At 47.0% G+C, this 27,698-nt stretch overlaps 1 protein-coding gene across 8 annotated transcripts in view; it reads right to left on the reverse strand.

Moving 5' to 3' along the window:
• SLC39A11 (solute carrier family 39 member 11) overlaps nucleotides 1-27,698 on the reverse strand; it is a 255,077-nt gene that overhangs the window by 47,502 nt on the left and 179,877 nt on the right. For all 8 annotated transcript variants that reach the window (XM_065563741.1, XM_065563740.1, XM_024104632.3 and 5 more), the window contains one exon: nucleotides 19,508-19,577. In XM_065563741.1, the coding sequence (XP_065419813.1) occupies nucleotides 19,508-19,577 (70 nt within the window). The remainder of the gene's footprint in view (nucleotides 1-19,507; nucleotides 19,578-27,698) is intronic.

The following is a 27,698-nucleotide window of genomic DNA, read 5'->3' on the forward strand; positions in this document are numbered from 1 at the left end:
GGGTTGGACATTTAGATGGCTAAGAAGAATATCAAGCACTAGAGTACATACCAAAAAATAAATAGTTTGGGTAGGGCTATAAACCCCCATGCTTCAGGGTTTAAACAAACTCTATATACCAGGGGTCAGGAAGAAACTTCCCCTGAGGGGCTGGTTATCATACAATTGCCTCCTGCAGGGTTTCGTGAACCTTCCTCTGAAGCATCTGGTGCTGGCCACTCTCTGACAGGACACTGGGTTTGCTGGTTCCACTGGCCTGGTCCATTATGGAAACTCCTATCTCCCTGTGACTGTCCACGCCAAGGGCAGTCATATTTGAGACTGTTTTTTTTTTAACACGATACATTTTCCCAGCCTAAACAAACCCACTGTCTACTCATGAATTACTATCCAACGGGAGAAAGGGGATCAGAATAGGCCTCAAGCACCTGCTGAGGTTCAGAAAGGGACCCTTCTCTTTCCTTTACTTCACCAGCTGAGCGTTCCAGAAGCCAGGCTTCTCCAACCTAGCCTACATCCCTGCTCCGGTGACTGAGAAGTGACCGCCCTCCTCATCCCCAATGCATGTGTTTTAATGGAGGGAGGAGTGGAAGGTGGTCTGTAAACAGGGCATTTGGGGGAAGTACATTTCGCACCGTTCCAGGCACTGAGCTTCTGCTCCTGCAGCGTTGTTCCTGTTCGGGGGAAGCAGGAAATAGCTGCCGACTATTTGGCGTAAAGGAGGCAGCTAAGCCTTATCCAAAGCTCAAAGGAAGATGATTCAAGAAGCCAAATAAAAAACCCACAAATCTCTTCCCTCCAGATGGAAGAGAAATGGGGATGGGGAACATGTGAGGAACTGAAAAAAAAACAGGCATTACTGAAAGTAGGGGAGCCCAGATGGGGGCTAAGAGGAATGGGGTGGTCAAACAAGTGTCTTAGGAGATGCATGTATTGGGGGTTAGATCTAGTGACTCATAGGAGGAGGAGAGTGCACTGGCGGGGAAAAGGTGCCATGGAAGAGGTGTCTCTGCAGTGGAGAGATGGGGAGGCAGCTGGGATGTTGACCAGTTGCCTCCACAGCAGGTCTGGAGAAATGAGAATGCAGCCTCTCCCAAAATACCCCCTGGAGTGGAATCCAGAGGCCTATGCTACACCAAGCATGGCTTATTTCCCAAACGGGGTGGCCAGAACATTTCCCTGAGAAGCAAAGCCTTTAGTTACTTATGGCGCTTGGGTCTGTGCATCTTCCTTTCAGGATCAAGGGGTTCCAAACCTGCAGGAGGGAGGCATGAGGTCATGAAGAAGGGGAAGAAGGGGGTGGACTAAGGCCCAGCAAAGATGGCTGAGTAGGGCCCTCAGCTCCGGTCAAACTTAAAATCAAATGATGTATCTGGAGGAATTCTCTCTTTCCTTTTTTTTTTTTTTTTTTAAAACCAAAAATAAAATAAAATAAAAAAATAAAAATAGGCCCTGCTGATTACCCAGGGCCCGAAGAATGCTGCTGTGGTTAAATCTTTTTTTGTTTGTTTGTTTTCTGGCACAAACTGTCCCTTGTGACTGGATTTAGCCTTGGGCTATGACAAAGGCTTCTTTCTTATGGAATTTAATAGCTACGATGCACCATGGAACTATGTGTAGGAATGGCCTCTATTCACTTTCATATATCCTTTGAAAAGACCCTGTTCTCAGTTGCCCAAAACTTTGCCAAAATTTGAATCAGAAATTTTCCAAGGGAGGTATCGGCCTTAGGCTGAATGGTTTCGGAACATTTCAGCCAACATGGTCAGCCATTCCCAAGATGAGGCTTAAGAAAAATACAATTTGCCCATATTAAAAAATTATGCCAGCCTTTTCTTTGAGAAACTCTAGTTTCACTCAGGCTTCAGAGCAGGGACTTCAAATTTGGCTGGAGGAAGTGGGGAGTCTTTCTTCCATCCCTGTGAAAATCCACCCAGGTTTGGCCAAGTTTATAAGCCTCTGAGACGCAGCGCTGCTCACAGCAGCCCAGAACTGCTACTGGAGGAAAAGTCCTGCTCAACCCTCTGCAGCCCCAGGCCGAGGAGGATATTGTTCACTGTGTAGATGGCATCTGTTTTCAGAGACTGTGATGCTTTTATTATTAACCCTTGACTTTCTGTACTGCTGTGGTTTGCATACAAACCTCCCCACACCGAATCTCTCCGGGGGACGGGATCAGATCTGACATACATTTCCAAATCCTTACCCTGTTAAAAGCAAAACTGCTGGCACAAGCCCAAGTATGGCTTCATGCCCGCTCCACCATAATAAAAAACGTGAAGGAGTTCTGTGATTATGACCCAGGAACTTGACTTGATAGTGAATTCCTCCCCAACAGGAAAAAATAGCCAGAAACAGAAGACGCCCCTTAGGAAAATGGCTGTGGGTTTTGAGGGAGATCATTCTATTAAGTGCTTTTAGTATGCTTCAAGTACACGAGGGCTTCATAAGGGAGGAAAAACATAATTGCATTCCTGTGTTCCTGCTTCATCCTCTAAGAAACAACATTACTGCTCACAAAGCTCTGGTGTCCCCCCTAAACAAAGTGGACGTTGTGCAAGAACATGGTCTCATGCCAAGAGGCCTGTGCATCGCTGAGTTGGAGGGATGGGGGGTGGGGGGACCAGGATAAACGGTTCCTTGTGCCGATTCTCCAATGCAAGAGCCTCCAACCTTCGGCAGAGAGAAAGGGCCCCCAGGGGCCTTCCCCTCCCGTTCCACTCACGTGTTTCCATCCACACAGTAGTATAGCATTAGTGCTCCTGGATACTCCCACCTCCCTTTACGTGGAAAACTAGCATGGGATTGGAAGCAGCAACTCAGCTGCATGCCCCACTCCAGGGCAGGCCCACCGACGCTTCGTGCGTCAGCATCGGGCATGCTCGTGGCAGTATTAATCCACCATCCCTTGTGCCCTCATGCAGCACGGAACAGGCACGGTGAGGGATGGCCTATAGCAGCGCTGCACCCCGGGGACGGGGCGGGGAGGCTGAATGCTAATGGAGCGGCATTAGAGGGAACGGGGATGGGTTGATGGGTGTGCACAATGAGTATGCACCTGCCTGTGTTCTTCCCAGCCCCCCATCCTCCCCCTCAAATGACCTGCTCTAAAGTCCACTGAGTCAATGGGAGTCTTTCCACAGACTCTAGTGGGCTCCAGATCAGGCCCCCAGAATCCTGCAAGAACCCAGCGTATCTAACTTTGCACACCCCTGCTTGGCTGAGCTGGCCTCCAGAGGATGTGTGATTCCATCCACAGATAAGGAGCACCAGCGGACACAGAACCCCCTGCCACGCACTCCTTTTATGCAGGAGAACTATGCCTGTCCTTAACAAGGTCATCAACATCATCACTGAGTCACAGGGCACCTCGAAGTCCCTGACAACCGAAGTAAATAGGCAGGGCTCAGCACGAGCTTGATTTCCACTGACTCTCTCCTTTTGAGGCTACCGCTGGCCATTGCTGACAAGAGACAGGTAGGGAGGTCTCCTTCATGTCTCTCAGAGAGATGTGATCTTGAAATGCAGGGCAAGGGGAGCGCCCCATGCAGGTAGGTTATTTACACCAAATCAGTTGTGCTCTGGGACGCTAGCTGGGTAATAGAGCTGGCCGTAACAACGTTGTCTTGCAATTAACTGAAAAACCACCGCAATCAGCATAGTATTTTAATTTCTATTATGAAAAAACAATGTTTTTTAAATGATAGAATCTTTCCACACTTCCGTCTGGCCAGCTTAAACTGGGGTTTTCAATGTGTCTGTCTTCAAAGACTTGTTTTCCTTCCCCTATACAGGCCAGAGATTCTTGGCAGGGCACCTCATCCTGCATCCCGAGCCATTGGCAAAAATTCCCATCCAGTTCAATAATGCAGGATCGGGTCGTAAACCAAGAAAAAGAACCTGATTACTAACAATAAAGCTATCAAGGCAGTTGCATGCCACATTCATCTGCCCACCCTCTCCCATCAGCACGAAAAAAAGGCACTAGCCCTTCCTAGTGAAGGCTGCAAAAGGAAGCATTTCTAGGCACCAGCCTTGACTTACCTACCAAGAGCCAATATATTTTTACAGCAGCAGGTGACTTTAAGCAAAACGGTAAACGAGGACGAGTTATATATATATTTTTGTCCGGCTGTCCTCTAAGAGAAAGACAGACAGATTTTAAACAGAGGAGAGGCACTGTAGTCTAGTGGATTGGGAATCAGGAGTCCAAGATTCTAAACCTGGCTCTGCCACTGAGCTGCTATATGTCCTTGAGCAAGTCTTTGACTCCATGCCTCAGTTTCCCCTCCTGTCCTTTGTGCGTTGCATCTACTAGAACTGGAAGCATTTGGGGGCAGGGAGTAATCTCTTACTGTGGGTTTGTACAACACCCAGCAGAATACTCGAAGCACTAATACAATATAAAACAAATATTATTATTAATAAACACTAGTTTATAAAAAACAGTGCAGGCTTTCGGGGAGTCAATGTAACTTTCAGCCTTACAAAAAATAAAAAGAGGTCAAGGTTCTATATTTTGTCCTGCTGTCCTCTCACAGTCAGACTGATGGATTTTGAACAGAGGGAAGCGCTTTGGGCCTGACCATGGACACACTTCTGCACTTGGAGTTTCGATGGCACTGCCCCACGAGTAAAGTCGCTCCCACGCGTCACAGCCTTCAGGATCGGGCCCTTTATTAGTAAGTTCCCAGGCTGCCTTCTTTAGCAGCCCTCAGCAAACGGAGAGTTGAGCGCTACAACACAAAGGAATGGCCGGAGCAGCCGGGTTGCGTGTTTCCCAGGAGGACCCTCTCTCCTCAACAAAGACGCCCTCTCTTTAAATCCAACACTGGGAAGCCATCTATAAACTGCACCTGTGTTTTACAGCCCTGCCCGTGCTCTGCCGCTCCGCCAGGTTTTACTGCCAAGACGCGGTGGATTCGGTATCAAAGCCCTCGCTCTGCTTCCCCCGGTGTGGGATGCTGGAGAAGGCAGGAATCCAGCCGGTTTTGATCTAAGCAGTTCCAACATCATATGGTTCCTTTTAATCAGCCACACGAAGTGGAGGGGTGGGGAGGCTGGGGAAGGGGGGGGTAAATCAACTCATTTAAAGACATGGCTGCCCTTCTCTTTACCTTCCTGTCTGGAAGGCAGCCAGTGGCCAGCTCAGACCTCTGCTCACATCTGGAGGGAACTTTCCCTGAGTTCCAGGGCTGCTGTGCTCAATCGGCCCATTCAAGACGCCCGCTTTGGTTATTATTCCTCTGTACATGGGCACCCCGTCCACCTTGCATGTGCAGCTAACAGCAGGGGGAGGGGATCGCTTTGCTATGGGAAAGCAACTTGGAAGGGTTTGGTGTTTTGGCTAGTTGGACAGAATTCAGAGGTTCTCACAAACCCCCAGAGCTGCCCTTGGGGTGACAGGTCAGGAAGCAGGGAACAATAACACGGCCCCGAACTCTCTGCGGTTCACAGCGCGACTAGGGGTGGTGCCTTGAGGAACAGGGCAAGGAGAGGGGAGAAATAAAGAAATCAAACACTCAAAAGCAGAGAGAATCACAATTGGAAGCTAAATCAACCCAAGTTCACATTAAACCAACTGCCCAAAACTCACCTGGGGCAAAGGGGGCAGAGATGGTCTCCAAGATTCTACCTTCAAGGCTATTTCACCTCCTGGTTGGATCCGTGCACTGGCCCTGGGAACAAAAAGCCGGGCCAGGTGCAGAGACTGAACGCTCCTCTTCCTCACAGCAGCACAGCGGAACAGCAGGATGACCCCAATTAAGCTGCTTCCCCTATTCCCTTGTATTTTACCAATGCCCCTGCCAAGCAGAGAGCGTGCCACACACGGATGAGGTAAGGCTGCCGGAAGACAGGCTGGAGGAGGCTTGTGAAAGTTGGGCTTCATACTGTAGCTTTCTTTCCCTGTCAAATTTAGCTCAGGGGAAGGGGGCACGAGTGGCAGCTCGGGCGACTAATGGCATCTAAATCATCTCTACTGATATACGGGAGCCTTGATCTGAGACGCTATTTCACTCTCCATTGTTTGTGTGTGTTCTTTGACTGACAGATGTAGATCTAGATATAACTGTCTAATAGGAACTGGACTGAGTCCCACCAACTTCTCCCAGTAGGCACTGGGCACACTAAACGTGTTTTTTTGTTCCTTTTTGTTAGGAAAAACGTTCTAATGGATAGTTAAGTTCTGAAATAGGCTCCCAAGGGAGGTTGCGGCGTCCCTGTCATGGGAGGTTTTTAAGAACAAGTTAGACAAACACCTGTCAGGGATGGTTTGGGTTTACTTGGTCCTGTCGCAGTGCAGGGGGCAGGCCTGGATGATTTCTCGAGGTCACTCCAGCTCTGCATTTCTAATGAGTCTATGATTTTTTTGTACACAAAAGAAAAATTCTCTCCCACTGAGATTATACCTGCTGCTTTACCTTAACAATATTTCATCACCTCCCTTTAAGGAGAGGATCCCAGGCAATGAAAGATCAAATGCAGTGACCTCCTCACCTAATCAATAAATCAAATCAATCGATAATGAAAACCAAGCCTCGAAATAAGAACCTGTCATTAAAGGGCAATCCTGGTGCTGCTGCTTTGATAGACAAGGTGCACTCGGCAATGGGTGGGGGGAGACGCAGTGATGCATTCTGAACATTGGGTGGCAGCAGACACACATAAAAACAGGCAAATTTGCTCTGGAAATCTGAGGCGAGAATGGACTTTCTTCATATTAGCAGACTGAAGAGCACTGGAAGCCGGTGAGGCAATTTCAACACGCTTAAAATTAAGCTGTCCCTTCGGACCTTTTACGGAACTAGACTACGTCCTCAAGAGAGCCTGGTGGGAACTCCAGAAGTGAAGAGAACACATTGCAAAGCTTCGGGGGGATTAAAAAGAGAACCAAACTTTGGAATGGTTTTCCTTTTCGCCAAGACTTCTGGGCACTTCAGTCTCTCCAAAACGTACAAAGCCTATCATTGGCACAGTCTCCTCATCTGCATTTAGTCTTGTGTGTTTGAGCCTTTTACTTAACTGGCCAGAATCACTCACGTTTCCCTAGCCGCTTGGAGGCCAAAGTGTGGGTCCATGGGGCATACAGAACTATGAATCATTGTACCATGGAAGTGATCCAACTGCCTCTGGGTGCTGAGGGGAAGCCAAGTCGGCAACTAGCATAGGCTAGAGGAAAGAGAAACTTTCTGGCCAAGGACGCAAGGGCAATACCCCTATACTTAGGGAAAATGCCCCAGGAACTCAAGCTGTGACTGGAACAAAGGGGACCTTGGTGTGCAAGGTCTCAGCCAAAGAGCCACACATACTAGACACTGCATGGAACTCACTGCATTGGCTGAAAAGGATGAAGAGCTGAAGTGACCCACCTGGGAGTTGACCCCAGGTTCTAGGGAGCTGTAATGGCGTGGCACCCACCTCTCACGAGCACCCTTTCTGGTTGGGTGTGCCTGCGGTCTTTAAACAGCCCCGGCCCTCGTATTGGGCTGTACCACCAGGGCTTCCTTCCTGGAGGCAATGGTTTTGCCCTCTTGGTGTGTTCTGGTCCCAACTCTCCAGTTCATTTCCCCTTTATCTCTGTACGACTGTAGGCCACCTCCCCAGTGGCCTATGGGGGGGGAGGGGAGGGGAGAGATATCAGGGATCAGGGCCCACCCACTACTCCAGATCCCAGCCCAGGGACCCTTAGAATAGCAGCCACGTGCCACCATGTCCCTTTAGCATAATTGCCTTCAGCTCCCATAGCCGCTTCCCCGCAGTCCCAGCACTTCACCCTTACCTCAGGGCTCTTATATGTTCAGGACCAGTAGCCAGCCAGGAGCTCTTCCTCACTCCCCCAGTCCCTGGCAGCACTGAGCTGTCCGTGGTGCTGCAGTTCCCTTTGGCCAGCCAAGAGCATGTCTACACTCCTCTGGCTCCAGCAAGAAACTGATTGTCTCTGGCTCTGCAGCTCCTTTTATGTGGCCCTCCTGGGCCCTGATTGGCTGCTTCCCCTGGAGCCACTCTAGGTTTTTGTAGGACTCCTCTACTGATCCTTTCCTGGGAGAGGTGTGGCAGACACTGAGGCCTCCAGCAAGGGGCCTCTGGGCCTAGTCCACTCCCTCACAGGAGTTCAGGCATTGTATTTTCATGCCTATCCAATTAAGCCACACCCTCTGATGTAAATTACATTCTCACTTGGAGATGGCACACAAGACAGGATCAGGACCATGAGATTAACCGGGTCCAGGGCTCTCACCTCTCCTATAAGATTATCTGTACAAAAGAGGAAACCTGACCATTTGTCTTACAGCTGATGTTTTACCTAGCAGCATTTTTTTTTCAAATCTGTAAACAGAATTGACTGAGTTAAGCCATGCTTTGAAATAGAAGAGTCAAAGATCTTTCCAACACTATATATTTCAGTGCAATTAATACTCAGGTATCAACTAGATTCTTCAGGTTGATTTAGCAGGCCTGCTGCTTTCATTATAACAACACATCTCAAGTTCTGGGGTAAAGTTTCCAAAAGCATCTAAGTGGGTTAGGAGCTCATTTTCAAAAGTGACTTAGGTGCATAACTGCCATTGACTTTCAATGAGGATTTGGCTCCTAAGAATCTAAGTCACTTCTGAAAATGGTAGTTGGGCACTTTTGGAAATATTACCCCGGCCCGTATCAGACAGTTGCTTCACAATGTCTAGGATCCAAACCCGAAGAAGGCAAAGGATCTGGAAAACTACTACAAGGCTGAGAATGTTTATTTTCATTCAGCGTAATGTCAATGAGTTCCACGGGTTTCCAGAAAACCCCATTAAGGGCTCTGTTTGCATTAGTAGTATTTACAGGAGGTCTTCAAAGAGATGGATCAAAAAGTCATTCCATTTCTCTTCAGCCAGGATAGTGTCCATTTCCTGGACTTTCCAGTCCCAGATACTTCAGTATTACCCACTGCACACAAGGCAGCAAGTGCCCTACGTTGTTTTACAGACGGCAACAATACCAGTATGTTCAATTAAATAAAAACGAATGAGTAGAAAACCGAAATGGAGCTGCTAGTATTTTCCACTTTTAAAAAACAGCTGTGCATGAAAGAGAATTCTGCAGCAGGCAGTGAAGGTTTCATTATGGGAAACTGCTATTCAGATGAATAGAAGGCAAGAGAGGGGAAGAAATGAGATGAGAAGAGAGAAACCCCAACATGCATGATCCCCATCTCTTCTTCCCTCGACAATGGCATTTTTAAGATCTTTGCGGCATGTCACTTACTGGCATGACCCGGAGAAGGCACCGAGACTGCTTGGATAACTAATGGGTTGCCAAATTCCCTGTTTACCTAGAGACCATGACTGCGTGCAGGACAGTCTCTGAACTTGTACCAGCGTGCAACATGTCTGACAGCACTCCGAGTAAATAAAGCCGATTTGGTTTCCACTTCAAGAGTCTCTTTCCTCTGGATCTCAAAGTGCTTTACAAACACAAAGCAAGTCTCTCAGCCCCACTGCGAAAAAGATTGATACTGTCAACCTCATTTTCCACTGTGAGCCTCTGGCAGAATGGGCAATAGACCCCAGGAATCCTGACTGACCGACCTAGGCTTTAAACACAGCCGGCTTTGCAAAAAGCTATTTGTACCCCTTGTAGCTGCACTGAAACCAGGTAGTAAGTGATTAAACGTTAGCTGGCCGGATTGTGAACATCTGTTCTACTTCGCCACGGCTTTCCACAAGGGGGCACCTCAATCATTTTGACATCGGGAAGCCATCATGTCGGGGACAGCAGTGCATTCATTTACCTAATGCCTCGCATGGGCTTGCCTCTCCTGCAGGAGCAAGACAAAGGATACGTGACAATGCCAAGGTTTTCACTCCATTAATCAGCAGGAGGAATCAATGTAGAGGAAGGGACTATACCAGCCGAAGACAACACGATAAGCCATGTGTGATCCCACAGATGGGCACGAATTATTCAACCTGAAGGGAAGCAGGTGCACAAGCTCTCTTCTGTTGCAACAGGCAGCGGTTCCCTCAGAAGCACAATCCCCGCTCTCTAGTCTTTGGTCCCCCTCTTGCGACGGGCTCGCACACTGCTCTGGGATCCGAAAGCGCAGCACACACACAGAGCAAGTGTGTGTTTGTTTTTCCAGGAGAAAATGCATCTGAGAATAACTCAGCGCCACTGAAAGCTGCTGGATCAAGACTAAGTCTTGTCTAGGTGAACCATTTGCGCGCAGCAAGCTGGGGTGTGAATCCACGGCGTACTCAGGTGCCGTGCACTAAGTGTCCCTGGAAACCCTGCTACCGTGCACTGCAAGTTCCCTAGTGCACTTTGATCTACTCCACTCTGAAACAGGAACTTTTACTGGGCTGCAGCAGGGTCCACACTGACAGCTAGCGCATGGCACGCTAGTGCTCTTTAGATTCGCACGCTAGCTTGCCACTCACCAACTGTTCATTTAGACAAGCCCTTGGGGGAAGAAGAGGAAAGATGGCCTTGTGGTTAAGGCACAGTCCTGGGAAACAGGAGATTTGGGCTCAAGTCCCAGCTCTGCCACATACTCCCTGTGTGACCTTGGCCTAGTCACTTAGGGCTGGGTTTTCAGACATGCTGAGTGACCTCTGACCACACCTGGAGTGGAGGGTGTTGAGATCCAACCCTTAATCTCCCTGTGCCCCAGTCTCTAAAAGGCAAATACCTCCCTGCTGGAAAGATAAATACTTTAGTGCAGAGCGCAAACACTGCCATGATGGAAGCTGTACACATAGATACTACCTCCCAGCCACAACCCCAGCAAGTATAATTCAAGCCAACCTGGGAGATCACCAAGCTGGGAGAGAAGGTTCCCCATAGACTATTCAGCCCTCAGCCTCTCCCTGAGACGGTCAGCAATTAATACCACATGTGGTGGTGGCTTTTGCCATGTGGATGCTTATTGTCTAGAAATAAAGGGGGGGCGCCACCTCCTCTCACATACATCGCCAACATACTTCACCTTGCTAAAAACCTGGAGCCAAAGTCCAGCTGGCATCCTAGAGAGGATAGCAGCCGCACCTCACTGCCATAGCCATCCCTTTGAACCACCCAGGATTTCCATTTTGGCTGGTAAAAGATTAACTCGCCATGGACCTTCACGGAGAGGGTAGATCTTTATTACCTTGGTTGCAAATTAAATCGAGCATTCTAAGAACTGAACCTTGACAGTGAGAGGGAGAAGAGAATGGAGACTTAGAAACAGGTGGTCTTGACCTTTTGAGAAGGCAAAGCAAGGCCCAAAAATATCCTCTCGGCTTGTGCTGGTTTTTTTCCCATCACTACCCACAACAGCTCATTTCCCCCCCACCCTCCCCCCCGCTATGAAAGGCCACATGGAGCCTGGGAAGGAATCTGAGAATTATTCTCCCCACCTGGAGCTCTTGTGTGTAATGCTCGTAATATAACTATTGGCAGCACTTTCCTTAAGTCACATGACTCAATTTCACCCTCTCCCTCAACCTATTCCTGAGCTGAAGAATGTTTAATTTTTGATCAAGTACTGCAAGCCTCTGGGAACAGTTCAGTGCGGTTCTTCATGGCTGCATGAGAAAAAGAAAATGATCTTGCAATAGAGATTTGGCCAGATCTATCCAAGGGATTTTTTTAAGGAGAGGGGGGAAGAGAGCAATATTTTAATTCTTCCCTTTCCCTAATTTAAATGAACAAACAACATTTCTGCAGACACACCAGTTTGACAGATCTCACAAGCTAAGCAGGGTTGGATTAATTTTTGCATGGGAGTTTGCCAAGCAAAGCCTAAAAGCTGCAGCATTAATGATACAATAGGTGGCGCTCTTTCCTATGAGTCAGTACTGACAAAGCCAGAGCCCGGTGTTGGAGGGTATGACGTTGCAAGATATATAGAACTTCTGTTCTTCGGCGTTTATTAATTTCCTTTTTCAGGGTTTCTTTTCAGCAATGTTTGAGTTGTATGTAGATGTCCAACAACAAAAAAAATCAAGGTTTTTCAGAGCTCTTTGTATACTGTAATGAGTATTAACGTTTCCTCATACGCCTTAACCTATTACTGTTTAAAACAGCACAATGTTAAAGCACATTAGGGAACTTTCAGTGTGTGTGCACCAGCAGCGTCCACACCAGGGGTTCTCAACCAGGGTTACACATACCCCCCGGGGGGACATCAACTCATCTAGATATTGGCCTAGGTTTACAACAGGCTACATAAAAAGCACTAGCCACATCAGTACAAACTAAAATTTCATACAGACAATGACTTGTTTATATTGCCCTGTATTCTATACGCTGAAAAGTCAGTACAATATTTATATTCCAATGGATTTACTTTATAAGTCTATGGTAAAAAGGAGAAAGTCAGCAATTTTTCAATAACAGTGAGGCTGGGACATTTTTGTATTTTTATGTCTGATTTTGTAAGCAAGTCGTTTTGAAGTGAGGTGAAACTTGGGGGTCTGCAAGACAAATCAAACTCCTGAAAGGGGGACAGTCGTCTGGAAAGGTTGAGAGCCGCTGGTCTACATGGAACAATTAATGCGCAACACATTTGTGCGCTTTAGAAACAACACCCCCATAGTCCACATTACTGCTCTGTGTAGACAAGCCCTTAGATACATGTAACCATTGCTGGTGTTTTCCCAGTTTTTATCCAATAAACACCTATTTCCCCCCCCCCCTTTTTTTTTTTTTGATTGGGGGTATTTTATCACGGTTTATAACTTAAAACCTCACATCAGAAGCCTAATGGACATGCCACATGACCCAGGTCGTCATAATCCATGATCCAAGATCCCGAGGAGGCATTTATGCCAGTGCAGGGAAAGCGAAATTCATTCTCCTAGGCAAGTTCCAAATCAGTCACTCCAACGTCATTCTCTGTTGGACAAAGTATGTGTCACTTCCTAATACATGGACTTGTGCGGTCCTGAGCTATTGAACGGTTGCTGCCTTTCACTTCGGAGGGGATAGCACTTCAGGACCACGTCATAGAGAACTTCCCTGTGGACATAGCTTATAGAGTTTTTGCATTGCACGGCCACTCCACAAAAGGCAAGATTATTATTCAGCACAAAGGCAGTTAAACATTATGTTCTAGTAGAAGTTACCAAGCCAAATACCCACAGATTTATAAAAAACTCCATCAGCACCACATTGGTCTGTTATGCCCCAGTATGCTGATTGCTCTGAAGTACAAGTAGGTCCATTTGAGCTAAAAGGAACCCCTCCATCTATCTTCATCCTGCCAGAAGGATGTCCCATCTTTACCTATCTCCAGTCATGGCAAGTCCACTTCCACACCTGGCCAGTTGTTCCACTGCCTCAACTGTTATTAGACTTTATATAGATGGAAGTAGTTCAAGAAGATTGTTTCTTGCCTACCTGCATTTGCTAGCTAACCCAACATTTGCTTTGCCTCTCTACAGTCCTCAGTGGCTGGAGAGAGGGCAGCATTGTTCCTCTCCCCAAAATTCAGCGACGACTTAAAACTCTTGGACCCTTCAACACATACTCCAGGACAAACGACTAGATCAAGCCAGGCCTTGTTCTATCGGCAGATGACATTGTTAAACAGATTGATGGTGATTAAGTTATTTTCCCTTCTCTTTTGCAGCCTGTTAAATTTGCATTGATATTCTTCATGGACCAGATTCCAGCTTTCATCTAACATGATTAATGCTGCTTTAAATACAGAGAAAGAACCAGCTGCTCCTGGCTTCTTCCCTTTTACTGAACAGTCTCTGAAGAAAAAAGCCCCTTTGTTAGCACATCTCAGGAGTCTCTATAGACTTTATGAGGAGCCTTTTATTTCTAAAGGTTAGAGAGAAGGTTTCTATAAACCAGCATATTGCATTTTTTCTCTCGTATGGATCCAAATTTCCTATACGCCTAGAGTTGCACATTCAGACCAATACTGTTCTATTATCTGTAACTCTCAGTCCTCTGAGAAACATTCGGGGACGATTCTGATCATGGCTCCAGGGTGGTTCTGTATATAAGACACATGTCCTGTCAGGGAGGTTCTCTTGCATTTAAGGTTTTGATTCCGCCTGATGTGGACTTTGCCTCTTTCGAGAATCCGAGGACATGCAGTTTGTATCGAGCCGAAAGAGGGACTTGGGCTGTTCTGAAATCCACGTCCGGCTCTAGGCCTGGGACTCCCTCTAAAAATACGGGAGTAATAAGGCTGCTGTGAAGCAACATCTCTTTGTGCTATGATAGAGAAAAGCCTTGAGGCTTATTTCGCAGGCTGAATGTGCTGCATACCCCAAGCCACTGCAAGTAACAGGTGGGTTTATTAAATGAATGGCAGGGGGCACTGCTTGGTGGTCGTTAGTCTCTGCTATAAAATTCAAATACAAAGCCAGAAGGGTTCGATGACGATTTATTTTATGCCTTGCAGGAGGTCTGGATTTGACTCATTTCTCTGCCTTTTGCTTCCCAGGCATATAGGGACTAGGCGTACTTATGGGGAAAGTGCTGTGTACTATTGTGGAGGGCATCTGGGACTGACAGGGGCTGGGAGTACTGTGGGCACACTGGATATGTCTTCCCTGCAGAGTTAAGTCGAGTTCCTCCTCTCGAGGTAGCCTAGTGCCGGCAAGGGCAGGCATGCAGACAAGAACACTCGAGCGGCTTTGTCCACATTGATGCTACATGTCATAGAATCATAGAATCATAGAATATCAGAGTTGGAAGGGACCTCAAGAGGTCATCTAGTCCAACCCCCTGCTCAAAGAAGGACCAATTCCCAGCTAAATCATCCCAGCCAGGGCTTTGTCAAGCCGGGCCTTAAAAACCTCCAAGGAAGGAGACTCCACCACCTCCCTAGGTAACGCATTCCAGTGTTTCACCACCCTCCTAGTGAAATAGTTTTTCCTGATATCCAACCTGGACCTCCCCTACTGCAACTTGAGACCATTGCTCCTTGTTCTGTCATCTGCCACCACTGAGAACAGCCGAGCTCCATCCTCTTTGGAACCCCCCTTCAGGTAGTTGAAGGCTGCTATCAAATCCCCCCTCAATCTTCTCTTCTGGAGACTAAACAATCCCAGTTCTCTCAGCCTCTGTGTGTCGCTAGACTTCTGGGGGCATCTCCCATGCTTCTTAGCACGGCAGTGAAAGCGGAGTCGCTCTAGGATTCTTGCCCAGTGAAGTATGGGAGCACTTGCCTGTCCTTTCTGGGCACCTGGGGGGAATCGTGGGAAGGCACTGCGCCACCACTCCGACGGAACTAGCCTGAGCCCACACGGCAGCAGGGTTGTGTTAGCAGCTGATGCGTTGTGCTCATTCGAGCTGTAGTTTATACTCTCTGACGAACCAGCCAATCGGAGTTAAAAGCAAGGCCGCACTCAAGTGAAGGGTGTGAACGGGACTGCAGCTACAACTCAAGTTAACTCGACAGTGAAGTCATATCTGAAGACAAGCTGAGTGCGTCCAGACCCTAGGATAGGTGCAACAGAGTGACTCACCCCACAGCAAAAAGCGATCCCTCTGGCTAGGAGCACGCAACTGAAAAGAGAGACTTTGCAGAGTCAGATGGTGTAACGGGAGGAGAGGAGAATGGGTTGGGACAAGAGAGACTATGACACATCCTCACAGATTTACAGCTATCAACAGGCCATTAGCAATAGAATCATAGAATATCAGGGTTGGAAGGGACCATCTAGTCCAAACCCCTGCTCAAAGCAGGACCAAGGCCAAGAGAGATTTTTGCCCCAGCTCCCTAAATGGCCCCCTCAAGGACTGAACTCACAACCCCAGGTTTAGCAGGCCAATGCTCAAACCACTGAGCTATCCCTGCCCCACAGCAGCATCCGCCGGAGCGCCCCACCAGAGCACCTGCAGCACCCTGGAGCTCCCCAGAGCACCTAAGATTTAGTCAGGGGTATTTATAGTACAAGTCATGGACAGGTCTTTATTTAATGTATACATTCAGCTGAGCAATCCCAGCTCTGGCCGGCTGCAGCAGGCTTGATTTACGTTTGCAATGAGGATTTTGAGGATGACTGCTTCCACTTCCCTCATTCAGTAACGTTAGGCAACACACTGTTTGGAAATATAAATAAAGTCTGCCTAAGCCCTTTGGCAGATGAGCATCCCAATCCCTGGTGAACAATGGGTCCAAAGCACAAAACCGCCACTCGTTCCACAATCCAACCAAATTAGCAGCCTGACCAGATCTGAACAGGAATAATGGGATTTTGCATAAAAGGACTCAGATATATTGGCACAGCTCCGGGGAAGTCCAAAAACCGGCAAGTGTTACTGCAAGTGAAGACGGAGATCTATTGGCAGAGCTGTGTGGAAGCCCAGGAGTGGACTACAAAGGAGACTGGAGGTGAGGATTGAGGAACATCATTACTGCTCCCAATTGAAGAGAAGTTTGCTATCGCAGGTTATATAATTTTCCTCTGTCTCCTAAAGCAGGATGCCTGGCAGATGAACGTCCATGAAAGCAGGAGTGATAGCACTGAACTCCTTCAGGAGACAGGAGAGATGGAAGACTCCCTCATCCAAATTCATTATTTAGGATAGCGAGATTACCGTGTGCCTTTTAACTCTCCTGGGGGGAAAAGAACCTGCACTAGAAACATACGTCTGTCCAACTCAATTAGATGGTGGCTCTGTGCAAAACGGGCTGGAAAGGAACAGCAGTGACAACTAAAGGCTCAGCTAAAACTGCAGAGCTCTTTTTCTTTTGAAAGCAAGAAACAACCCGCAGAAGCGAGTCTCAGAGCCAGGTCAATTGACTCAGCACTGCTTGGCCTCTGAAAACCAGGGAGGGGGTTGGGTCTCCGAGCCCGAGGGGAATGTCTACACAACTATGGGTAGCACCGCAGTGTGAGCTCCAGGAGGTTGGGGTGGCAGACGAGGGCTCTGAGACTTGTGGCCACGGCTTTTTTTATTTTGTTTTTTGGCAGTGTAGACATACCCGTAAAGCAGCGTTTCCCAAACTGAGTTCCGCGGAACACCGGTGTTCCACACGATGCGAATAGGTGTTCCGTGAAAGAATCGTCATTTTAAAAAAGGGTCTTTACATTTTTTTTTTTTATTTTTAAATTTGGCAGAACATAGAAACACCAATTCCATTAAATCCAAATTCTTATTTCTGCTTATAAAAATAGATTTTCCTAATGTGTTTGGTGTTTGTGTATATATAAAAACAGGTTTTTTTTAAGTAGAACACTTTTTAATTTTGACTCTTGCACTCGATTTTTGTACTACTTTATATGTGCTTTCTGGTTAGAAATTGTTAGTTCGAGTTATTTTAAATGTGTATTTTTGCTTTGTTTTATAAAATAAAATATATTTGAGCATAAATAACCAATTTTTTATTTGAAAACCAAACGACTACAAAACAACATTAGACGTGTTCCGTAATAGGCTAAAAAGTGTTCCGTGGCCAAAAAAGTTTGGGAAACGCTGCCTTCAAGGGAAAGATATGTCCTCTCCCATTCCTTTCTTGCTGAAAGCTGGAAATGTCTCCACTGGCTGTTGCGAGTAGTCTGTGACTCTGACCCTGCTTGGCAATCTCCTGTAAGTTACTACAGCCGGGCCTGAGGAGAAGGACTAGGCCAGCATTTACACTCTAGTTTTATTCCCCAGCTCATGTATCTGCCTACTGATCTATGCCTTATCTACACATTTGAGACTTTCTTCTTCCCTTTAAAAGTTTCCCACAGGTGCTGCTCCACCAATAAGAGCCCGAGGGCTGATAGCATGCTAGGGTTTTCTGCCTTGCCACGCAGACCTGCCCTGAGCTGGCAGCAATGGTGGTCATCTTCAGGATGACTCGTGTGAGCAAGGCCTTAGCAGCGAGCAGCCTGGAGGGTAGAATGCTCATGTTTAAACAGATTTGTTGTCACCCCGCAGCACTGCCTGCTCCTCCGGGGAGCAAATTTTCCTAACAGCAGGCTGGCGACACTGACGGAAGCAAGCCGAGAGGCTCCTCCTAGGCAAGCTACTTAACGTTTTGCACATTTCTGAAGCAGAAAAGACTACAGAGGGACTCCCCCATCCAGGTCCCCAGTGCAACAGAGCGACGCCCACACACGCGAGCTGCTCGCTAAGACCGCCCTTCAGTCTATTCGGTTAATTCATCTGAAGTTGCCAGCTCCTCCACCCCCGCCTGGCAGGGCCGCAGAGAGGAAAGCGGGACGCAGGTCCCACTGACAGCTGATACATTCATTTCTGACTAAACCTTGGGGAAAGGCACCCAGAGTAGGAAAAGCCGTCAGAATTTCAGCCATGTCAAATCAAACTCCTCCGCACTGGAGACGCGCTGATGAGGGCTTGGAGGAAATTGGAGGCAGCTAAATGATATTATTAAACGAAGGGCAGAGGGAAAAAGCTGGAAGATCGACGCTTCTCCCCCACCGAGATGCACACAGCTTTCCTATTCATCTCTGACATTAATCATTAACACTCCCAAGGATCGCAGCGGCTGCTGGGGGCGAGGAGCGCTGCACTACGAAACGGTTCGATGGCTGAACATCTCTATGGCAAACATCAGAGTCACTCAGGTGCTCGTTTATTGGGCATTAGAGCATCACTTTAGCAATTCCTAGCCTTCAGGTGTGCGCACTGGAGAGACGTATGCTCTTTAAAACCCTTCCCTGATTCAGTTTTCCTGTGCTCAAACACCACTCCAAAAATATGCCATGTGTTTAAAATGACCTGACTATGGCTATTGGAAAGTCTGGGCTTGTGTCATGGCTAGAATCACTATGACAGAGCGGCGTCTCCAAGCGAACCTGGCGTTCTACTTCCTACCAGCTCAGGAAGGCATGGTGCAGCACAAAAGAACATAAGAACAGCCAGACTGGGTCAGACCAAAGGTCCATCTAGCCCAGTATCCTGTCTTCCGACAGTGGCCAATGCCAGGTGCCCCAGAGGCAATGACCAGAACAGGTAATGATCTAGTGAACCATCCTCTGTTGCCCATTCCCAGCTTCTGGCAAACAGAGGCTAGGGACACCATCCCTGCCCACCCTGGCTGATAGCCATCGATGGACCTAGCCTCCATAACGGAGGACATCTGCCCAGCAAGAATCTCTCTGAGGGCCCAATCCTGCAGGCTGCAGAGTATTCGGAGCCCAAACGCCTACACTGCTATTTTACAGCCCTGTAGCCAAACCGCATGAGCCAGAGTCAGCCGACACGGGCCAGTCGCTGGAATTAAGTTGCAGTGTAGAGATACCTCCAAACAGGCAAATACTATTGGCTCACTGTCCTCTTATCAACTCCTCAGCTCTGTCTGCCTGCCTACTGGAGCAGTAGTGGAAAGCAGAGAATGGGCATCGTTGACAAAAACTTTTCAACTGCAGCCAACAGAAAAGTCCAACAGCAGTAAGAATTTCTTCTGTTTTCCAGACCAATTTAAACTAACCCATCCGCCTATCTCCAATCACACTGTAAAGCTTCACACACCATTCCGAGATCACGAATAATATTTTGGAGAGGCAAGAGTGTGCATAAAGCTTTAAATGTCAGGATCAGACACACCCATGTAGCTTACCTGGCACTTTCAAAAGTTGCAGATGCTGACTTCCCAATAGCCCCAAATCCAACTCCAACAGCTAGACCCTCTGAAAGAGAGAGAGAGAGAGAGAAAAACACAAATTAAAAACTCAGATCAGTCAAGGAGCTAGATGGACCAAGCCTCTGCCAGACTAGATAATCACAATGGTCCCTTCTGGCCTATAATCTATGAATGTGCTGAAATCAAGACCAGGGATGTGGGTTGATCTTCCAGTTTCTTTGAATGGCTGTTAAACCCATGTCATTTATTTTCCTTTTTATAATGAGATGAGGTGCTCAGATACTGTGGCGCTGTGCACCACAGAAATGCCAAATCAATCAGTCAGGCTCTCAGTGGAGAATTCAGAGCCTTTGCCACCAGCACATTCCCTCCTCCTCGTAAATACAGTCAGACAAATGCCACACATGCTCACACACAGGCCCCGTCCAGTATTCTACACTCGGAGTCCAAAATGTTACAGATTCCAACAGCTACAAGAGCGCTGGGCAGTTTCGGTAGAGCCACGTTGTATTTTTCATCATCAGGAGAACTCACACGCTCTCTCTCACACACACGGAACAAAGCCCCATGGCACATCCTGGGCAAAACCATGCTCCTGTTGTTAAGCACATTTCTTTATAAGTTACCGGTGGCTCATAGAGACTTCTTTCCTTAAGTTGTGGGACAGAAATCTGCAGTAAGCTAACTTCATTTACCTCGCTCCATCCTAACACGTTGCGTCTATAATACAGCAACAGAGAGACAAGAGACATATTCACAGTGTGGTTGATTGGTAGCTTACTGAAACACACGAATTCTCAACTCTCTGCTAGGCACTCTTCTAGCAGGTGCATTTTCTTTCCTACAGGAGTCACAAAGCTGTCTAATTACAGTGGCCACACAGTCTAATAGGAGAGAATGGTGGTTAGACCTTCAGGCAGGTGCAAGAGGCCTGCAATTTGACATCATTATGTACCTTTGGTTCCAGCCCCAGAAGTGATGTTTGCAGCAACTCCTGGATAATTAGCCTATTCTTCTCAGTTCACTTCCTGCCTTTTCGATTTTCTTCACAAACTCTCCCCAACCGCTCCCTCCCCAGCAATTCTTTTTCTTCTTTCAACACAAAAATTATTCTCTACAGTTTCAGAGCAATGTAACTTTGTTTCTTTACAATTCACTTTTTTTTTTTTTAAACAGTCTGCCATTGCTTCTCTCCAAGCGAGAGAGAGCAAAAATAAAATTGGACTTGCTTGTATAATTTGACACTGGAGTAAAAGAGGGTTTTTCACAACCTCTGACAAAGACAAAATGGCCGACTTCTACTGGGCAGGCATCTTGATGCAACATCCAAGATGGCGGAACTTTGATTAAGCTCCCAATAGTCTGGACACTTCTCTGAAACTTAACTGAACTTTGAGTGTCTGAAAACTGCAGCTCAAAGTCTCAGAGGAGCAGGGTCTTTTCATGACGATGGTGGTCTTTCACCTTTCCAGTCAGCTGGAAAAACATAACTGCTCGTTCCATAGATTTGGGCGTTTCCGTTTCACCCTTTCCCCACTCCAAGCTGAAAATGCAGAAGTTGAAACAGAGGTCTTGGGACCTCTAAAACTTTGGTTTGAATTTTGGGCAAAGATATAGGATAAGGCCAGAGAACCCCAAATCAGCCAGCTCATCCTAACCATAAGGCTACAGAGTTATAAATCTTTAAGTGTCCACTGATGAATAATACTGTTGTATGGTAATTCCACTGAGTAAAACGGAGTTACTGCAACCTGAGATCCAACACTAATGTGATGGGCACATTACAATGCCAAAGCCAGATAGATAGTACCCTTGTGCGGAATGCCAATAGAGGCTCCACAAGGTGTTTAAGAATATCCCCCCTGGAATAGATGCAGACAACATGAGATGTGAACAGAGAGCTGACACAATGCTGCTACTTCCAAATAGTTTGCACCTGCAGATGATAAAGGGCTTAGCAGCTACATCCCTGTTTCACGTTCACACAGCAGGGTGGGTGGTTCAGCAAAACTGTTTGGGGGTTTTCCACTTTAAAAACAATTAATGGCTCGGAGCTGTGTCCTTGAATGAAGCCATTGAGATGGTTTGGATGGCTGCAAGTCTGGTGCTACCTTTCTGAGCTGTGACAGGAACAGAAGTGCATCTCCCAGGGGGCAGAACTCAAGTAGCCAAAGCGCTGACGTGATTAAATTATGGAAAGAGCCTAGACACCGGGTAAGAAAAAAGCAATAATTACCATGCTCTGAAGTGGGAGTCAAAAGGAGTGAAAGAAACTTGCTGGTGAAATTAATGAAAGAGAAGCACAAATTGCACATGCACTGGAACACAAATAATGGGGAATTAAGATCAACAGATGGCGCGTGGGGAACTGCTTGCTGGGTGGAGAAGCCGCAGAGTGAGGATGGAAGCTGTTCTGTGGACTAGGTGCTCTACCAAAGTGTAAAATTAGGAAGGTAATGAAGAACAGAAATTGGCAGTGGCCACAGGCTCATTACACTCACAACTGAGAGAAGAGACAATCTGAAAGTCTCTCAATTAATCACCGTCCAGATTCATAACTACCTTCCCTCCCGCAACTCACATACTGTCCGAGCCCTGAATAGTTCCACCCCACATTCTTCCTAATTCCTGCCTGTCCGTCCTGGATGCAAATAGAATGGATATAATGACATGCACGTGCACTCAAATACATGTGGCGTGCACATACACAGAGCCGAGAATTTATTTGCAATATTGAAAAAGCGACCACGGAACAAAACATCACCACTTTTCTTCAGCCTCTTCTGTAGCTGATGTCAAAGCACCTTAAGCATATTCATTTATGCAACCCCCATGTGAAGCAGTTAAATACGATCATCCCCACTTTACAGACAAGCAAACAGGCACAACGGAAGGTTAAGTGAAAAAATAACGTGCTATCAACCTCACCGTGTTTAGAGTTCAATGCAAAACCAGCCTTCTTCCTTCTCTAGAATGTTTCACAAAACCAAACTACTTCTTCTACAGGCTGGGAAGGAAGGGAGAGAAAAAGATGGCTGTTTCTATTTTCACTGTTGAGGAGGTGCTCAGATACGATTGTCTTGGAGGCCAAACAAACACAGGACTTAGATACAAGGGCAGAAGGATAAGGGAAGCACAGAACCATCATTACAGTTTAAGACCCAGGCAAATAAGCAATCCCAGTTTTCTGGTTTGGGGGACGCCCCTCCCTTGCCGGGTTTCAGAGCTCAGGCTCCAACCAGAGCCCAAATGCCTAGACTGATATTTTTAGTCCCATAGTGTAAGCAAGTCAACTGACCCGGGCTCCGAGACTCTCTGTTGCTAGTTTTTTGCTCTGTAGCCACACCCTGAGAATACTGAAGCTGGTTAAGGAGCAACTTCTCCTATGCAATCACATGAAAATGTTGTCTGGTGTATTAGTCTTCTAGATTACAGAGAAGTTGATTCCACTGCCTTAGACAGCTCACATGAGGCGTGTTCACAGGCCGTTGCAATACAAATCTATTAGAAGCGCTACAGAACATATGAGCCTTTAAGATGCAAGGTGGGGGAGGTAGTTGTGACGGAGCGGGGCGGATTTGACCTGGGAATGTTGCAGGGGGGTTGCATTGGGGATGGGGGACTTCCCTTGAAGGAAGCTACCTGAGTCAGGAGGGGGGTTGGGAGAAGTGACACCTTCTGGCCTGGAGACTGAACAAAGGAGAGGAGGAGCGGGGGGGGGGGGGGGGGAGGGAAGAGAGCTGCTGGAGGAGGGTTTTTTTCAGTCTTGGGCTGGGTGGTGAAACGCAGGGAACCCCAAGCTGGGGTCTAAGCTCCCTAAACCCCCCAGAAGGACTTGATTGAGGGGTTCTGGTTGTACCTACACGCTCTGCTTGGGACTGTGTTCCTGTCATCTAATAAACCTTCTGTTTTACTGGCTGGCTGAGAGCCACGGTGAATACCAGGAAGAGGGGGGCAGGGCCCTGACTCCCCCCACACTCCGTGCCAATAGTCTCTTTTATTGGACCCACTTCTGCTGGTGAACGTGACAAGTTCTCTGTGGTTTGAAAGCTTCTCTTTCACCAACAGAAGTGGGTCCAATACAAGGTATTACCTCCCCCACCGTGTCTCTCTCACATCCTGGGATTCACACAGCTACAAAAACTCTGTAAACAACACACGAACCTTTCAAAAATTACAACGAGACGCAGTTAAATACACAAAAATGCAATAATCGGGGTTTAGGAGCAGAGCCTTGCTAAGAGTTTGAAAGGATTTGGAGCTCTTATGAATTGGATCAAGGCCCAGCTACTTGAAAGTCAGCATCTGTGCCTAAGACCACCTGCAACGTTGCGTTCCTCCCTGGGGCAAGCAGATCACAAAGACCAGACCGAAGCAGAAGAGAGCCAGGGATAAAGAATTCACCTACAAGGGGACCTACATGGAAAAGTAAATTTCCAAAGGTGATTAGAGACATCGAAAGTCAACGGCCATTAGGAAATACCGCAAAACCTTGTCGTCTGACAACACTTTCCCACCATAACTAGAATGACATTCACAACATCAACTACCACATATCCTTCCCTTCCCTTTAAAAAAAATTCTACTCTGAGCAGAACTTCCTATAACTTGGTAAAAATTACCGGCATTGGATTACCGGCAACAAGGGCGACCGGGTGATGGAGCCCAAAAGTCCATGAAGTCCACTAGGGACTTCGTTATTGCCAATCTATTGTACGTGGTAGTCATTCAGATGCTTCAGCGACATTGGCAGAACTAAACCCTAAATTAAAATAACTAGGGTTTCACTTAATCCCAGTCCAACAGGAGCAGTACAGATCCAGTTTCAAGAAACCCAAACTGGAGGCAAATTTAATGCTGGTAGAAAAACGGTGACCATATCAACTTCGCTGGAACGGCCCCATCAATACTCCTCCCCATGAGGAACAGAGTGGAGGGTCAAGAGGTTACTTCAGTCTCTAGGGCTCATTCAGAATTTGGACTCTCTTCTAAGGCTTTTGTGATACAGTCAGCTGTTCACGGGGACCTTTTCACACTCAGCAAAGAACATTCAGCATGATCTTTATTGGAAAGTTGGGAAACTCAGTGATCAGAAATGCAGGAGAGAAGTGGGAGAAGCCTTCTAAATGCATGGCATCTATCACAGCAAGTAACTGAGAACGTTTCCTCTGCCGAATACATTTTTCAGAGCACCAGCAAAAGTGTGTGTGTGTGTGTGTGGTCTAAATCTCAGATTTTCCGTGGTCTAAATCTCAGATTTTCCTCTGCCACTGGAGAATTCTCCTAGGTAGCTGGAAAAACTGGAATGAAATAGGAATGAAAAAAATACTCTGTGTCATTCACAGCTAAATACCATCCCAGTCTAATTGAACACTCCATATCTATAAGTCATTCCTTGGTAGCTGGAGTCTCTTCGTATTTTTAACATGGACTGTTTTTGTACACACGCTCTTTGCCTGCGATGGCGCAGCGGTGGCTCATGTTTCCCGTCAGATGTCATACGTTACATGGTTTGCGTTTTTCTGAAGTACCTGGAGTAAAGGTGCATGATCACTCCTACACAAAATACCAGTCTGATGCAGAGGTGCTTACTGCTCACAACTCCGCTGACATCAGTGGGTGCTTCACCTAGGCCACCTAAGGGAGCACAAGGCACTGCCACAAAAACACATGGGTTTTAAAGCTCCCCAGGCAAAAAACAACCAAGCCTTCAAAATCCTTGACAATATTTGGCTGCTGGTGTGCTGAGAACATGACCTGTCATGCTGACCAGCATGGTCTCCTCCTTATTTCTTGTACCCTCTCCTGTCTGTATCTACCTAGTGTGTTTTGTGGAAGCTCTGTGAAGGAGGTACTGCCTTTTTTGTTCTGTGTTTGTACAGCACCTAGCGCAATGTGATCCTGGCCCATGACAGAGGTTCCCAAACGCTCTAATGATACAAATAATAAAAAGCATCATAAACATGGCTTAGCCGTGATATTTGCTTGCACCACGCTGTTTCTGTATGATTATCAGCTAGAGAGAAAACCCTGAAAAACTCAGTTTAAGAACCTGTGTTTGTGAACAATTTTCCTCCCGCAATTCAAACCGAGGCAACTGGCGGATTCTAGCAGGTTCTTGCAACACAATTACTCAACCTTAGGCTGCCTTTCCCATGCTTGGCAGAGCTCTGGAAAGGTTCTGGCAAATGGGAACTAAGTGATTGATTCTTTCATTAGCCAGACGAACTGAGCAGGGAAAAAGAAAGGCAATAAGCAAAGTGGAACATTTCCTAAGAGCACAGGATAAAAGCTACTGCACGTTAATTTGTGCTTCCTTGACGCTGGATCCCTGCATTCTCCAAATGGTTGACATGCTGGGTGGAAACCGAGACTGAACAGCCCTCCAGGGGAGGATAGGGCCCTGCCTGAGAGATGGCTCCCTGTAAGGTGAAATGGGTGATGTAACATCTCCCTCACCCAAAAGCCTACACTGCCTTGATAGGGGCAGAACTACCCCAACCTCCACCATTCTCTCTTTTCCTGCAGGTGAACTGCAGCCGGGCTCAATGGGAATTCTTCCCCTCAACCTGCACTCAGGAAAGAAGCTTTCCCTTTCCGGTTCCTCTTGCATGTCTATTGACTGGTTTTAGCAACTGGATGCTCCCATCTCTCTGCAGCAGTCTGAGCTACGGGACAACACAGCAACCCCGGCAACACCTGTTCCCCCTTGTGGTGACATGAGGTTACTTCTCACACAGGAAGTGGTGCCATGTACATGAGGCTGGCTCCCTTTTCAGCCCAAGAGAGAATCTTGTAGCTTCCCAACAGGATTCACTATTCATAGAATGAGACCACTTCCCTTGAAAAGGCTTTTAGAAGTATAGGGTTGTATCACTTGACTTCTAGCTGTTAAGTTCCTTGGTTAATCTACTTACTGGAGTGTTACATTAAGGGTCTCTGGACCCCAGGACAGCTCAGACACCAAGATACATTGCTCTTTACCGTAACAGTTCATCGCTATATATTATGCCTTTCATTCCCCAATGCTGGTCTCTACTGTGAAGAGCTGAAAGCCTACAATACTGAGTGGTGAAATTCTATATGCATTTGCAGGTGGCTACTTCCCCAGAACACCTCCCACTTTACAGGGCTGGGAGTTCACATTTGCAATAAGTTCCAGAGGGGTGGAGGGAGAAAGAGAAAAAAAAAAAAAAAGGTGCAATCAGAAATCTCCAACCCTGGAGACAATCCCACGTCTTTAATTATTGTTACTCTTTTGGCCAGAGCAGTTAACCTGCAAGACCCTGAAAAAGGCTATTTCCATTAGGAGGAGAAATTGATGATGATCAGGCATTTCTTTAATGCAGTCCTGTTTATCTATAAAGAATGTGCAAAAGCCTGTTTCCTGGAACATGGGAAAAATCAAACAGCAGCTTCTTTGCTCACAGTTCTAATCCTCTTTCAGCCAGCCTCGTGCCCAACAGCTCTCTCTCAGCCTCACTCCCGGTGCTTCTCCGGCTTCCTCGCAGCCTTCTCTGTCTGCTTCTAAGGTGTTCCTGCTGCTTCTGTTTCATTCAGACACACACACAGCTGCAATCAAATCAATCCCCTGCTCCTGCACCATCAGACCCCCAGGAACTCGTTGGGCCACATGACTCAGCCACTGCCCACGCTTACATGCAGTCTAGTCCTTCGGTGGTGATTTTCCTTTGCTATCACTAAACAAAGGGGCATTTAAGTGTTCCCTCATGTTGCCTGAATGGAAGACCGCAATCACTCGCTCCAGCTTCAAGAGGTGGTGTGACTGCTCATAAACCAAAGATGTGCTTGGCATGTCATCATCAACACCAAGGGGAACATAAGTGATTAAATATAAATTATGCCAGGTTTGGCGGCTTTTGATGTGAATTCATTTTCAATTCTTTATGTACTATCCTAGCTTCATTTCCCAAACATGGCTCCAAGCCCTCCCCTGATGCCAGCTTTCTAATGCATGCTGGATTGCCATTGAGACAACATCTCAGAAACCAAGTTCCTAGACACAGCAAGGAAAAGAAGGCACTGATCTATATCACTGACCCATCTTGTAGGCACCCATGACACGGAGAAACTTTTCGGGGTGTATAATTAAAATAAAAGGAAAATTTAGGTTGAATGCCAGGATAAAATTCCTAACAGCAAAGGG

The sequence above is a fragment of the Chrysemys picta genome, chromosome 12 (genome assembly GCF_011386835.1).
Source record: "Chrysemys picta bellii isolate R12L10 chromosome 12, ASM1138683v2, whole genome shotgun sequence".
Lineage (NCBI taxonomy): Eukaryota > Metazoa > Chordata > Testudines > Emydidae > Chrysemys > Chrysemys picta.